Source organism: Eubalaena glacialis, chromosome Y (assembly GCF_028564815.1).
Source record: "Eubalaena glacialis isolate mEubGla1 chromosome Y, mEubGla1.1.hap2.+ XY, whole genome shotgun sequence".
Taxonomy (NCBI): Eukaryota; Metazoa; Chordata; class Mammalia; order Artiodactyla; family Balaenidae; genus Eubalaena; species Eubalaena glacialis.
This window is the reverse complement of record NC_083737.1, coordinates 4,929,227-4,943,574: the sequence shown is the minus strand read 5'-3', so window position 1 is coordinate 4,943,574 and position 14,348 is coordinate 4,929,227. Positions and strand designations below refer to the sequence as shown.

Here is a 14,348-nt window from a genome sequence, read left to right as displayed (position 1 = left end):
TAGAAATAGGCTCCGACGGTGCACGGAACAGAAAGCAGTGCGGTGTGGCTGGAGCAGAGTGAATGCAGGGAAGAGTGGGACCAGCCCATTGCAGGAGGGTAGGCAGTGAGTGGGCGCACCGCCGTCGGAACTACGGTAAGAAGTGTGGGCTTCATCCTAAAGGCAGCGGGAAACCAGTGGAGACGGACGCAGCGCTGGGGCATGAGCAGGTGTTTACTCTGAAAACGTGTCTGACAACCGCTTGGTGGGGAGTTGATTGAAGCGGGGTAACCGACCAAGGCTGCAGAAAGACCTACTCAGGACTTCCCTGGTGGTGCAGTGGTTGAGAATCTGACTGCCAATGCAGGGGACACGGGTTCGAGCCCTGGTCCGGGAAGATCCCACATGCCGCGGAGCCACTAAGCCCGTGCGCCACAACTACTGAGCCCGCTAGCCACAACTACTGAGCCTGCGCTCTACAGCCCAGGAGCCACAACTACTGAATCCTGCACGGCTAGAGCCCATGCTCCGCAACAAGAGAAGCCACCGCAATGAGAGGCCCGCGCACCGCAACGAAGAGTAGCCCCCGCTCGCCGCAACTAGAGAAAGCTCGCGCACAGCAACAAAGACCCAACGCAGCCAAACATAAATAAATAAATTTTAAAAAATAATAATAAAGTAAGAAATGTTTTTAAAAAAGAAAATAAAAAGACCTACTCAGAGCACTCCATTTGCCTCCTTAGAGACAGGAGAAAGGAGTAAGACCCCGGCTGGTGGCTGTGAGGATGGAGGTGAGCCAATAGACTCAGTAGGAGAAACTCAACGGGCTCTGAGGATGGGTTCCAACGTGGGGCTTGGGGAAGGGGGTGCAAAAGAAAAAGGAAAAAGAATCTTTCTTATTTTGATGCAAAATCTACTTTCTTGCAACTTCTACCTATCAATCCTGGGTTTTTTTCCCCCCCTCTGGTTCAATACAGAACACCTGTATCCCCCATCACAAGAGAATAATCACATAGCCACCCCAGTCTTCTCTGTTCCAAGCATCCTTGAATACTTCCTGTAGGACGAGGGTGCACAGAAAATCCAACCTTGAGCTGTAACCCAAGGTTGAAAAGAATACTCCAAACATCCATGCTATGGCAACCATAGTCAACTGTCTGTAACTGATTAAATGATAATTGCTCTACATTTCGATAAAGGATACATGCATTTGAATTATGCCATGGAGATGTCTTGACATTTCAGTTATATCACTTCCTGCCTCACTGATTTGAGGATGTGATTTCACCCGACCTGAGATGAAGCAATGGTGCAGAAAGTAAATTTGTCCAGAGAGGTAAAGGTTGGGCAGCTAAGAGTCAGGCAGCCACTCTGCTGTTCTTACCTTTGGATCTCGCACCCCATTCCAGGAACCACCTCATGTCACAATCACAGGACCACGGATTCCCGTGCAGGTAAAGATTCTCCAGAAGTGGCATGCTCTGAAGCATGCCGGTGGGAAGAGTTCTAATCATGTTCTCGGCTAAGTAGAGGTGTCTCACGGTGGAGAGTCTGAAATAATCCAGAAACGTGAACGTGGAGAACGTGGCGGGGTGTAGCTGGTGAAGCAGGTTTCCCTCTAAGTGGAGGAGCCTTAGGGACGTCAAGCCACTGAACGCCTGTGGGTGGATAAACTCTATTTTGTTGTGGTCCATGTGTAGTCTTATTAAGCTCCAGAGCCCCCGCAGGGTCTCTCCCGTGACCACCGGGAGCTTATTGTAGCTGAACTTGAAAACCTACAAAGACAGGGAGGATGGAAAATCCTGTTTATGATTCAAAAACAAAAACAACAAACCAACCCACAACCAGGAACAGAAATCAGAACAAAGGGCAGGAAAGTAATGACATTAAGCTCGTTTCTTATGTTAAAAAAAAAACGGCCATTTCAATCATCGTTAGGGAGCCCTCTATAGTTTCCCCTCTTCACGACTGGTCCTAGAGGCTGCTATTCGTGCTGTTCATAAACGCCCGGGTTTACCTGGAGAGAAATGAGGTCTCTCAAAGCCCCATCGGGGATGCTGGGGATGTCATTGCCGTGAATCATAAGTAGCTCCAACTTGGTCAGTCCCGCAAACGAGGTTTCCGACAAAGCCTGTATGCTATTAAACCTAGAAAATAAATAATTGGAATGAGGAACAGTGAAGTTAAATCCCATCTGGGGAGGATTTCCCAGCCCACCCAGGGGCAACTTAGCAAAATGTTGATTCTAAGGTTGTACTGGTGCCATTGCCAGAGCATAATCCTCTCTCTCTGTGTCCTAGTCTATTTCTAAGGTTGCAAAGAAACCGACACATTTTTATTAGCCTTCGTTCAGTGAAGGCATGATCGCTGGGAATTCTGACCTGGAGTACACTTAGGTGGTCACAGGCTATTTTGGGAGATACATAAGATTTAGACCTTTAAACGCAGCTGGTCGAAAGGGCCCCTCATTGGAAATCATAACAAAGGCACGTGGCCAGCATGAATGGAAAACAAAAAACCAAAAAACCAAAAGACAGCTTTGGAAGTGGCTTTGCATATAGTAAGACAAGGACGTTCTCTGAACTAAAGGACCAAATGAAACAGACACCCTTATTTCACAAAGACAAGCTCCCATTTCTGATGGGTGATGGAAGTTATCTGTAAACATTCTGGTGCGTTTGGGGTGTTGTTTTTGCATAGAGATTGGTAAAGACGCTTCCTTGACCGGTCTGGAAATTCCTCACTGCTCCGTTGTTAGTGACACCAGGGAACCCCCAAAGGGAATCCCTGGAGAACCAATTATAAGATGAACAGAGAATCCTGTACCTTGCTGTGTTGCAGGGCAGGAACCTGGGGTCAGGGCTTCTGCGGAAATCAAACACATCTATCCTGACATTACTTTTGTATTTCCCCTTATCACCTCAACAAAAGGAAATGCATCTGCAGAGAAGGCCGGTAAAGAGCTCAGAGCTAACTCAGAAGATGATAGCTGGGTCTGGTTTTCTCCTTAAACACATACGTGCCCCATACCTTGGTGATCACAGCCTCTAGGGAGGTGAGGTCCACCCCGCTGCTTAACATCCTGCAATGCACAGGCCAGCCCCCAGGACAAGGAACCATGGTATCCAAAATGGTAAGAGGGCCCCAAATGTCAAATGTGCTGAAGCGGAGAGTCCCTGCCTTAACCCAGGTTGGGACAGTATGGGGAGCTCATGTGCTGCCTCATTTGTTCATCATTATTTAGGATTCTACCAAGAAATCTGCCTGAGATGGAGAACACCCAAGAGAGGATGAATATCAACCTGTAAACTCTTTTCCATTCCTTGTTGCCTGAGGTTCGTCTGGAAACAGTAAGTGGGAGAATATTATCAGGGGAAGTAGGTGAGGTTGGCAGGGACCAGGTAATCTCAGAATTGGGAGGATGTAGAAAGGAAAGTGCTTCCTTTGTTCCAAGTCCAGTGGGAAGTCACTAGAGGGTTTTCAGGAAGGGTGTGAGATGAAGACAGTTATGTGGTGAAACAACAGAGCTCCACTCTGTGCAGGATGCATCAGAGACAGACAAGAGAGGAATGAGGAGACCAAGAGAACCCCGGGGAGGGATGCTGGTGTCCATGGGCAGGGTGGGAGCCGTGGAGATAAACGTACATGGGAAGTTTCCAGACGTGCTTAGAGGAAGAGGCAACAGGCATGGCTGAGGGATGGAACTGCAAATAAGGAAAAGACTGCAGGGGAAACACTTCCAAGTTATATTTGCCATGCGATGTTGAAGAGGTTTGTCAGACGCCACGGTGAGGGTGGGACTCAGGAGTCCCATCAAGACCTGAGATGCGCACATGCAGGAAGCATTCCCAAACGGACGCATGGACTAAGGACTTGGGAGGAGGTGAGACCACCTGCAAAGACCCCAGAGGTAAAGAAGAGTAGAGAGGCCAGAGGGAAGAGGCAGGTCTTGACTCGGAGGCAGCGGTGGGGCAAGTCAAAGGCTCTGTCTCTCAGATGGGTCAGAAAGAGTGTTATGTTCTGCAGCACATTTTCGTTCAAGGCTGTGCTGGGCTCGCCAGTGTTCCCTCTCCTGGAATTTTTTTCTCTCCCCAAAGTCTCACTTCCAACTTGACATCCAGCTACAACGGTGGAGGCCGCAGCGGGGAGAAGATGAAGGGGAGGAAGATATTTGGGTGCAGAGGATCACCCTTGTTTGGATTCCCTCCCCACCTGAGTAAATCCCCTCCAAGTCCTGGATGGGGGGCATATCAGCTCAGGAATCCTTCCTGCATCATCTTCCTGGTACTTGTTTTTAAGAGAGTGACAGATGCAGGTGTTGCTGCTGTCAAGGTTACGAATGGGGGGGGGGGATATTTCCGGGACAGACAAAAGACAAGGGAATCACCTGAATGGCAAGTGCAGGAAGCATGGTATTCTCTCTGCACACCCAAGGGGTGTGGGTGAATTCTCTCTGCATCTGTCTAAAAGCCAGCAGAGAGACGGGGAAACTCACGTGGCAGTCAGGAAAATAATTTGACCGGCAGACTGAAATGACCTGGTGTAGAGTCCCATTCTTTAACTGATCAGCTACCCATCCTTCTCTCCAAAGTATCTCCCTCAACTGTTGATGGGCAATAACTGACTACATAACCAGCTAAATGGAATGAGTTTTACATCAGAAACATAGGATCGTTTTGCAATATATACGCATATCAAATCGTTATGTTGTACACCCGAAACTCATACAATGGTGTCAACGATATCGCAATAAAAAAGAAAGAAAAACAGATATATGTAAAATTGCTTCACAGATACCCGTTAGGATCCCAAAGCAAAATTTAAAATGAAAAAGAGCAGTATGGGCATTTGAGAAATTTCAGAAAGATGTCATCAAAACTCATCTTTTAATCAAAGGGGGAAATATCTTTAAAGGTCTATAAATCAGACATTTAACTGGATGATATTTTCTTACTCAGAAATATTTGGAAAGTAATTCTTGAAAAAGCTCTGGGGCTGCCCAAACAGGAAAGAGCAGATCTTTCTTTCAATGCTGAGTGAGAACCCTAAAAACATCTGTGTGGGAATGAAACTTTTTCATTACTGCTCTGCCAATAATCCCTCATTCCTTGAGAGTTTTAAACCCTTTCCAGACCGCTAATAGACAACTCAGACCCTGAGTTCTATATGTATTAGACGTTGCTATTGTTTGGTTTTTTTTTTCCCCAACAAAAGGCACAATGCCAGCCTCATTATCTGCTTTGAGACTGGTTTCCAGAAATAGTGCTGTGATATTATACGAGTGATTTTTAAAATGTGGCACATTGAATAATGTTACAAATTAAGCCAGATGGAAGTAATATATGTGGGTGCAGTGAAGCTATTCCTTACTTTTTTTTTTCCTTTATCTTTAATATCACACAAAACCATCTCAAGATCTTACTGGAGACGGTAGGAAAAAGAATCATTTTTGATATCTGTCTTTCATTCTAGTGGCAAAGCCTTTAGGACACTGTAATTCATTGTCTTCACCATTAATTGTTTAAAATGAAGAAGAACTATGAACTATGTTCTCATTGAGACGTGACATAGGTTCCATGCTTACAAAACACGTCATTTTAAAGATGGGTGGAAGAAAACCATCCTGGAAACTGTGAATGAGATGCAAACAGCTCCACAAAAAAAACAGTTTATAGGTCTTGCAAGTCTCAAGCTATCACACAGCTAACTTTTGGGGGAGGATGCATGCAGTTTCTTCCCCAAACCTCTAGCCAACCTGACAGCCCAGACCCTCAACACACAACAGGTGAGGCATTCGGGGCTCCTACACAGGAAGCACAGCAGAAAACAGTCTCCCTGCACCTTCAATCCCACACTGTCTAGGGGGCTCCCCTAACGCCTAACAGTAGCCCCGATTCTGTGCCCTGACAAGGGGTCAGCCTCGAGGGATTAGGTAGTTTAACCCAGCAAGAGGGACACTATGCTGAAAATGGCTCATGAAAGGTGCAATCCCTAGACAGAGCTATTTTGCACCCCAGGAGGTGTAAGAAAGAAGAGAAATCATAGATGAGCCCTATTTTCCTTTCTACAAACTAGCACAGCCCGTCCTACCCTGACTCAAAGCAGCTCCAGTTCCTCTTCTGAATGAATTGTACGATTGTGAAAAGGAAACTGGTTTTAAAATTGTAAAATGATTTAAAGATGGTAACAAGGAAACTGTTACTATTCTCTCTCCTGGCAAAGCCAAATTGTTTTCCCCATGGAACGATCATCATCGTGGTTAGATTTTTCAGAGCGTCAAATTGTAAAGTTTGCCAAGCTTTTTTGGAGGAAGCTATTTAACGGTCTATTGCTATGGATTCACAAAGTGTTTTTCTTATTGTCTTAACTTCCCATTCTTTTATTCTACTCCTGGACTTTATAATCAATAAATGCAAGAATTGTTGAAGCTCTGTACTCAGAGATGTCTAGGCATGTTTATAATTTTTTGTTCGTTGACTCATATTAGGCCATTTCATCTTATTAAAATGTCCCCACAGTGGCTATTCATCAAACCCTAAATAATTTTGTTGTTTTATGGGTGGTAGAAAGTAGCTAATATGTTTTGTTGAAGAAGTCCAAATGATCGTTTACTATTAAAGTTGTACAAGCAATTGTTTAATATGAAAATTGTACATGAGTACCTGTAATTCACAGCAACATACACTAACGTATAGAAAGCATATATGGGTATAAAAGGAAACTAAAAATATAAAAATTCTACCTTGAAATGCTGCATTAAAATATCTGTTTAAAAGATATTAATATTTTAAATAGGCAAAATCTGAAAAAACTCTTATTTCCTCAAAGTCACAATTGCGTCATGCAGATAACTTACAAAATGTCACAGATGTCTCACTTATTCTTTTTATTATTTTGTAATAGTTCCTGAAGTCTATTTAAAATACGATTACTATATTTATGTGTGGGTCATACGCTTTCATATCTGCAATATATTAAAGCACTGTTATCAAAGGAGACTTATCAAGGAACTGAAGCTGTCCGAGATGGTTCGTTATTAAGCCTTGTGATAGAAGCTTCCGGTGATGGATCAATTCAGATAACAGGCCCAAAGGACCACATTTAGTATAGTTACAAATGCCCCCTCAATTCAGCCTATATAGGAGCGCATAACGCAAGACACAGTGACACATAAAGGAATATATATTCGCAGTTACGTAAACGCACATACACATAACGAAAAACCAAATCAACACGCATGCAAGGAGGCTGAGACTGCTCCGAAGGAACGTGGTACAAACCCCAGATTGATTCTTTCCACATGTTTAGAAATCCCAGCGGGCACGGAAGCCAAGGAGCGAAACGTGCAGTGGACCTCGCTGGGAACGTAACAGGCGCAAGGGTACGGACAGGCCAGCGCGGCGCGCGGGTGTCCCCAGAGGAGAATCAGCACCACGGAGAGTGCTCGCCACTGCGCCCGCGTTGGCATCTTGTCGGGGTGGGTCATCCCAGGACACCTGTCGTGGAACCACAAAACCAGATGTCAGGTAGCGCTTCCGTACTTCCAGCAGATTTTACTTGAATTGTGCACCATGGGGGTAAGCTTCGCAAGACATCATACCGTACATTTTAGTGACACAAATCATGTGCATCAAGAAACACAAAACTTATTTTTTAAAATCTTTCGCCATTCACTTTAATCGTTACTATAGAATATAACCTTCCCTCCTGACTCTGAGATGACTTGGAAATCTCACTGTGCTGTGAAGGAGGGTACGGAATACACATGCCCACATACACACCCATAAATATACATACGTACATATGTGTGTGTATAAATGTATACATACACACACATATATATTTGTATAAATGTGTATATTTGTGCTTATAGATACAGAGAGACGAGAGATACATTCATGTTTCTATAATAAAATAAACAATAAAGTAAATGTTATGTGTCCACCTCCAATGTTATTGCCGAGCCGTTACTTATTGTATATATATTTGAATAAAAAGCTTCTCAGGAAGGCCGTTATTATCAGAAGGGTTTCCTTCTTTTAATGACATTCCTTAAGGTTTTAATTATATCTTCTTCAAGTGCTTACAGAGGCATTCACTAAAGCGAAATATGTTCCATTATATGTGGTTTTGTTTATGATCCTTATTTTTTTTTTTCCCTTGGAAGAGCCAAAATGTTGTGATGGTGCGGCATCATAGTTCACCGGAGAGGAAATTTGGGGCAAACCTCTGAAAAATCTGCCATTAGAGAAAGAGGAAAGGAATTATTTCCTGATGAAGAATCTTCAGGCAAACAAAAAAGATCAGTAAGACAAAAGAAAAAAAAGGAAGAAGAGAGAGAGAAGAAGGAAGGAAACAAGGAAGGGAGGGAGGGAGGGAAGGAAAGAAACGGTCAGATACATATTAGGTTGCATCAGCTACGTCATTTAGAATGTCCGTGATTATTTTTTCATGCATCGGTCATGCCCTCCTTCATCGACTCATATTTCTGTCAACTCTTGCATGAAGTTTATTTACAAATAAGTAACACACATGGAAAGTAAAGCGCACAGAAGAGAAACGCGCCTGTCGGTCCGTCCCTGCTCTAGGCAAGCCCTAACTTCTGATCATAAACTCTCCCTCCGCTCACACGCGGTAGGGACACCCCGAGGCCGCAGCCCTTCCAAAAGAGATGCTCTCTAAACTCCGGACGCGTCTCCCCTTCCAGCTGCCCCTCAAGGGCGGACGGTGCAGGCGGCCGTGCAACAAGCAAGCGCAGCCCCTCCGCTGCGCCCTGGAACGAACGGCTCCTGCAGCTTTGCGAAGAGCAGTTGGCTGGCTCTGCTGAGCCCAGGCCTCCCCGGCTCCCGCCTGCGCGCTTGACCTCCGCCCTGGCTTCCTGCCAACGGCGTCCCGATGCCCCCTGCCCAGCCGCGCTCCCCGTCCTGCCTTCCACCCGGGTCCCCCCGGGAGACCGCAGGAACGCTCCCCAGGGAACCCTCGTCCCGCGGTCCCGAGGGAAAGCGCCCTGAGCCTGCAGGACCTCCCGGCGCGCCCGGAGAACCCCGGGAGGCTGGCCTCGGGACCCCAGGCGGTGGACAACCTGGAGGGGCCGGGCGCGCGGCCCTGCGCCCCTGGCCGGCTTCCAGCGCCCGCTCTCACGCGCCGGGCAGGCGGCGCGGTGAATGCCGAGCTTTCCCCGAGCGCGGCTCGGGGTGCCCCGCGGGTCTCTGAGGCCTGGCACCCGGACAGCAAAGGACGTCTCTCCCAGACGGTGACCTACCCAGCTCCCGCGCGGCTCAGCTCCCGGCCGAGGGGGGCTTTGCGTCTTCCCCTGTCCAGGGGAAGACGAGGGGGAGGAGGTGGAGAGTCTTAGCACCCGGAGCTGGAGGATCTGCGAGGAGGCCCTGCAGCTGTGGTTTCCCCCGCCAACGCAAGAGCGCCATCGGTTACGCCGGGGGATCCCCTTGGTGGCTCCCTGGTAACCAGGGAGGGATGCGTGAGAGGTCGCGAGGGAGAGGGAGGAGAGGAGAAAGGCTGGGGGTTCCTTAGACCTACTCAGCGCATCTTCCGGAGCAGTCCGTCAGCCTCTCGCCTGGACGGTAGCTGGACCCTCGGCTCCTCCACTGTAGTGCCAGGAACCAGTTCAACACGTCCGCTTGCCCTCGCCCCCCGCTCGGCCCCCCGCGACACAGGTCCGTCCCGCACTCTCGTCACCACCCCCCGGCAGACAGAGCCGGGTCCCCGCCGCGCGCCCAGGCCGCCCTCGGTCCTCACCCGTCCTTCGGAAGCCGCGGCACACGGGAGCGCTGCGCCCGGAGCATCCGCGGGGCCGGCGCGCGCGCGTCACCGCCGGGGGTCCGCCGGGGCCATGCCCTTCCCGGGGCCGGGGGCGAGGCGGCGCGGCTTCCCAGCGCGGCGCGGCGAGCCGGCGCCCTTTTATGCGCGTCGCCCAGAGACTTCCCCGAGTGCACGCCTCGGCCCACCCCCGCCCTGCCCCACCCCGGGGAGACGGGGCGCGGGCCCCGGCGCAGGGACCCTGGCCGCGCCGCTCTGCGCTCAGCCCTCCTCCCGGCTCTTCATGGCGCCGCGTCCCGAGTGGGCACGCCTCGTCCACGCCGCCGGGAGCAACGGCGGGGGCCAAGCGCACACGGCTTTGGGAAGGAGGGCTCCGGGTCCGAGACGAACTCCGAGGACCCGAGGGAGGGGGAGAGGCCCGGAGCGCGGTGCGAGCTGCAGCCCAGAGTCTGCACCCGGAGCGCCCTTGCCAGCAGAGTTGGAGAGGGTCTCCCTCTTTCCACGGAGGAGAGAGGGAACAGGGTTTGCACTGCCCCGGGCGGGCCGCAGTGTTCTCTGGCCGCGCCTCCGAACCCGGGGGCTGGCAAGAGCCGGCTGCGCCCGCCGGCATACCCACCCCCCCAACCCGAGGGGCAGGCGCGGCTGCAACGTGAGCCCCGCGGCCACGCCCTCCCGCCTCTGCTGAGGCTCCTGGCCGCCAGCCTCCCTCCCCCTGCCAGAATCCTCCCGCCAAAGAGGTGGAACGCTCTCGTCCCGTTCGGGGAGCCCGAGGGGGGCTGGGCCGGCGCTCTGGGGGGCCTGGTGGTACTTGCTGGGGCAAGTGAGAACCGCCCGTGGACCGGGCGAAATAACAGAGGTTGGAGAGAGCCGTGCGTCCCCAACGCAGAAGGGGAAGGGAGAGAAGGAGGTATCCTGGTTCCCAGGAGGAATCAGATCTGGGGAGAGGGACCAAGGGGTCAGGTGAGGACGGTCACCAGCACAGCCCCCCTGGGCAGAGCCCCCCCCCGGGCAGAGCTAGGACAAGGGCACCCACTGTGAAGAGAAAAAAACAGGGGTGTCCCAGGGCCGGCATCCAGGAGGGGGACATTCCAGGTGTCCTGAGTGAGCCTGCTGCATGCCTGGAACCCGTCCAAGAGCTGCTAGGAGGTGTCCAGAAGTGAACCTTCAGATGAGTTGCTTCTGATGGACCCAGCATGGACTGGCTTAGTGTCTCCCGAAAAGTCTGTAGGAGGGACTTCCCTGGTGGCGCACTGGATGAGACTCTGTGGTCCCAGTGCAAGGGGCCTGGGTTGGATTCCACATGCATGCCGCAACTAAGACCCACTGCAACCAAAAACAACAAAAAAGTGTCTAGGAATTCCTCACTGCCCCTTGCCCAAGGTGGCGGGCATCCACCAGGTAGATCAGGGGCCAGTTCATAAGTGGGTCCATTCACTGCGTCCATAGCAATAATGTGTGTTGACATATTTCCAGGGACTGGTTTTAGGGATCCTCTTTCTCGAAATGCCCCAAACCCTTTAATTACATCTATTAAAAACCTGTCCCCAGAACATCTCCTTAGCTTTCTTTCGTGGCTTTGCCATCCACCTACTCAGCTAAACTGGAAACTCAAGTCACGGTCCCCATGTGCCTCTCCTCTAGGACCTTGAAGTCAACTGGTGGCCAAGTCGAGCGGATTGTGACTCCTAAGAATTGTTGAGCCCAACGGCCTTGCCCGCTCGGTACTCTAGTCTAATGCTCAGGTCTTAGCTACTGCCTGCCTCTTCCTCCATCAGTTGCTTCTTTGTCCGACCACCAGCGGGTCACCCAAACTTGGAGGGCTGCCCCATGCTCAAAACAAGTTCTGAAGTTGTCCACGGTGACACATGACACGGCAGGGTCTTGCTAGCCTGTCCAGGGACCTTGTATCTGCTGATGTTCTGGCTTTGAAGAAATGGGAGCAGATCCCTCCTCCTTTTTCTTCTCCTTCTTCACCTCTTCTTCTTATCCTCCTCCTCTTCCTTCTTATATCCATGCATGTTCTCATCTTGAGGCACGTATTCAGTCCATCGTTTGTCCCTTCCCTGCCGCTGTTTGATGATCTCTTCCTCAACCTCCATCTCATAGCGCTTTCCAACATTCCTGCCCATCCATGTGGCCCTTTGCTTGTATTATGGCCAATTACTTGCCCTTGTCTAACGATATGGTTACGTTTCGAAACCTGGAAACTAGCACAGAGCTTAGCACACACTAGGTGCTCAATCAAATGCATGAATAAGTGAGTGAGGGAAAGAATGAGCTTCAATCCTACTAAGAAATGTGTAGATTTAAAAAGTCACAGTACATAACGGATATGACAAATCCATGAATATAGCATTACGGGTTCTTAATGATTCCAAAATTTTTTTGAAAAATCAATAGTTTGGTGTATTTATTCCTTTTGTTTCGACTTTTGTTCTGCTCCCTCGGTGGTTAGCTCCAGAAACCATGTTTGATTTACTGTTGGAGCCCCAGAAGTGCCAACAAAATTCCTTGAATACAGAGGGTTTTAAATACATGCTGGTTGAATTCAATTTACCTGTTTCCCCACAATTCCACAAGGTGGAGGCTGAGGAGGGTTGAGGGGATAAGGGACAGGTCAGTAAGTTAGGACAGCACGTAATGTGCTTTCTGAGGAAAGGAGTGATTTGACCTCCATAGTGACAAGAGGTTGGGGTCCTCCAGAGTAACCAAACACCATGTGATTTGGTGGATGGCAGCTCCTTGCATGGTGCACCCAACGATTTTATCAGCAATTGCTTCTCCATCTTTCTAATTCTAGCAGCATCTGTCTTCTTGAAGAATTTTGTCTGCATCACCATAAGAGCCCGCCCATCCACTCTTCTCATTGGACCCCCTTAACAGCAGAGCCATTGGTAAAGAGTACAGACAGCTGGGCTTACGCCCCCCTTTCCTCCTTCCCACTCTTTCTTGGCTGGGCAGAAACCTTCCCGAAAATCAGCTTCCCCAAATGTAACATAAAGACAATGATGCCCATCTTTCAGGGCTGTTGTGACCACAGGATGCAATCCTGTAGACAAAGACCTGGACACAGTACCTATGTCGTACCTGTGGTTAATACACAGGATCTGTTGAACCTACACTCCTTTATTTTTTAGTCCTTTCTTGTATCTTTCATCCTCTTATCTGATTTCTCCCCAAGGCAGGATCTCTGGGGATATAGTGGCTGTTTCTTGCTTGAGCTGGAGCTCTTAAACGCTCTGAATCTTGAATGGGAGAGTTTCATGTTCCAGGGGAGGCTGTGCATGACCACGGGATTATATGGTTTTTTGCTTAACAGGGATTGTAAAAGTAAATCCTGCATCACCGGCTGCTACCCAGCCTCCATAATCAGAAGAAGGACTGACCCTAAGTATTCTAGGATGACTGGAGAGAAAGGAAAAAAAAAAAAGTCTGCACAGGAAATGTCTACTCGCATAACTGGGAAATCCCAGGGGTAGACTAATAGCGGGGATGTATCTTTATTTGAGCAGAAACAGACTTTCAGGAATGTTCCATGTGAAACTTGCCCCCGCTCTGTCTAGGGTAAGCCTTAAATGAGAATACAAGCTACTGGCAACCTCTCTGAAAATGAGGGGGTATTTTTGTTTTGCTTCGTTCCTTAATACCACAGTCAGTGGAAGTCTCCCATTCTGTTGCATTTACTAAAATGCTTCCAGATTTTTCTCAACAGCGAACTTTCAAACAGAACAAAAAATAAGAAGTACACATCAGAGGAACTCCCCAGATCTCCCAAGCACAGTTGAATTATATCTGCAAAATGGGCTGGAGCAAATTCTGCTCAGCGGGGAGGGTAGAAATCTACAGAAGCATCATCAGGTACAGACGTGGAGTCAGTCCGACCCACCATGGGGGACACGCCGAAGGGGACTGCTCAGCAAACTGGAAGCTATTTCTCCATCCCTCCCCCTTATCTGAGCCGGAAGCATCTAGAACAAGTCACAGACACAGGCTCTTCCACTCTGGGTCTCCAAATTCTGCTTGGTAGGAAACCAAGTGCAGTGGGATAAGAAATGGAATTTCAGCTCTCTCCTCCATACCACAGGATAACATGCAGACTGGGGTAAGCAGCCCACGCCGAGGCACCCGTTCAAAGACCTCAGCTCTGGATGGCAACGTGTCAGAAAGCAAGATCCGTCTTCCTTTTCGAAATAAAAGTTACCAGTGGTCTCTACCTCAATGTGTAATTATTCATTTCAGAGAGATGTCCTGTGACGGTGACTATTCAACATTCTATGGAGTGTCAAGACTTGTGGTTTTTGGTGTTTTGTTTTTTTTTTTGACAAAGCATTTTGACCTGCATTTATGCTGATTTTACATCCTGCCTCTAGGAATACAAATCAAGTAGCTTCTACGGGATTTCATACGGTAGGTGCACGAAAGGCTGGAATGAAAGGTCATTAAAAGCTACTTCTGGGACTTCCCTGGCGGTCCAGTGGTTAAGACTCCACGCTTCCACTGCAGGGGGCGAGGGTTCGATCCCTGGCCCTTCCGTGGGTCTCATAAGGATAGATCCCAGGGTATTTCTCTCACCTGTGGATGCATTCAAGACA

The 14,348-nt window shown here is 49.1% G+C and overlaps 1 protein-coding gene across 2 annotated transcripts in view; it reads right to left on the bottom strand.

The window, feature by feature from the left end:
• LOC133082909 (matrix-remodeling-associated protein 5-like) overlaps positions 1–9,782 on the bottom strand; it is a 29,315-nt gene extending 19,533 nt beyond the window's left edge. The window contains exons 1-4 of one of the 2 annotated variants that reach the window (XM_061179582.1): positions 9,736–9,782; positions 7,260–7,475; positions 1,997–2,126; positions 1,364–1,754 (exon numbers count right to left, since the gene is read on the bottom strand). In XM_061179582.1, coding sequence (XP_061035565.1) covers positions 1,364–1,754; positions 1,997–2,126; positions 7,260–7,475; positions 9,736–9,782 — 784 coding nt within the window. Of the gene's footprint in view, positions 1–1,363; positions 1,755–1,996; positions 2,127–7,259; positions 7,476–9,241; positions 9,273–9,735 lie in introns of those variants that run through there. The other variant, XM_061179583.1, reaches the window with a different exon arrangement.
• Positions 9,783–14,348: the final 4,566 nt, after the last annotated feature.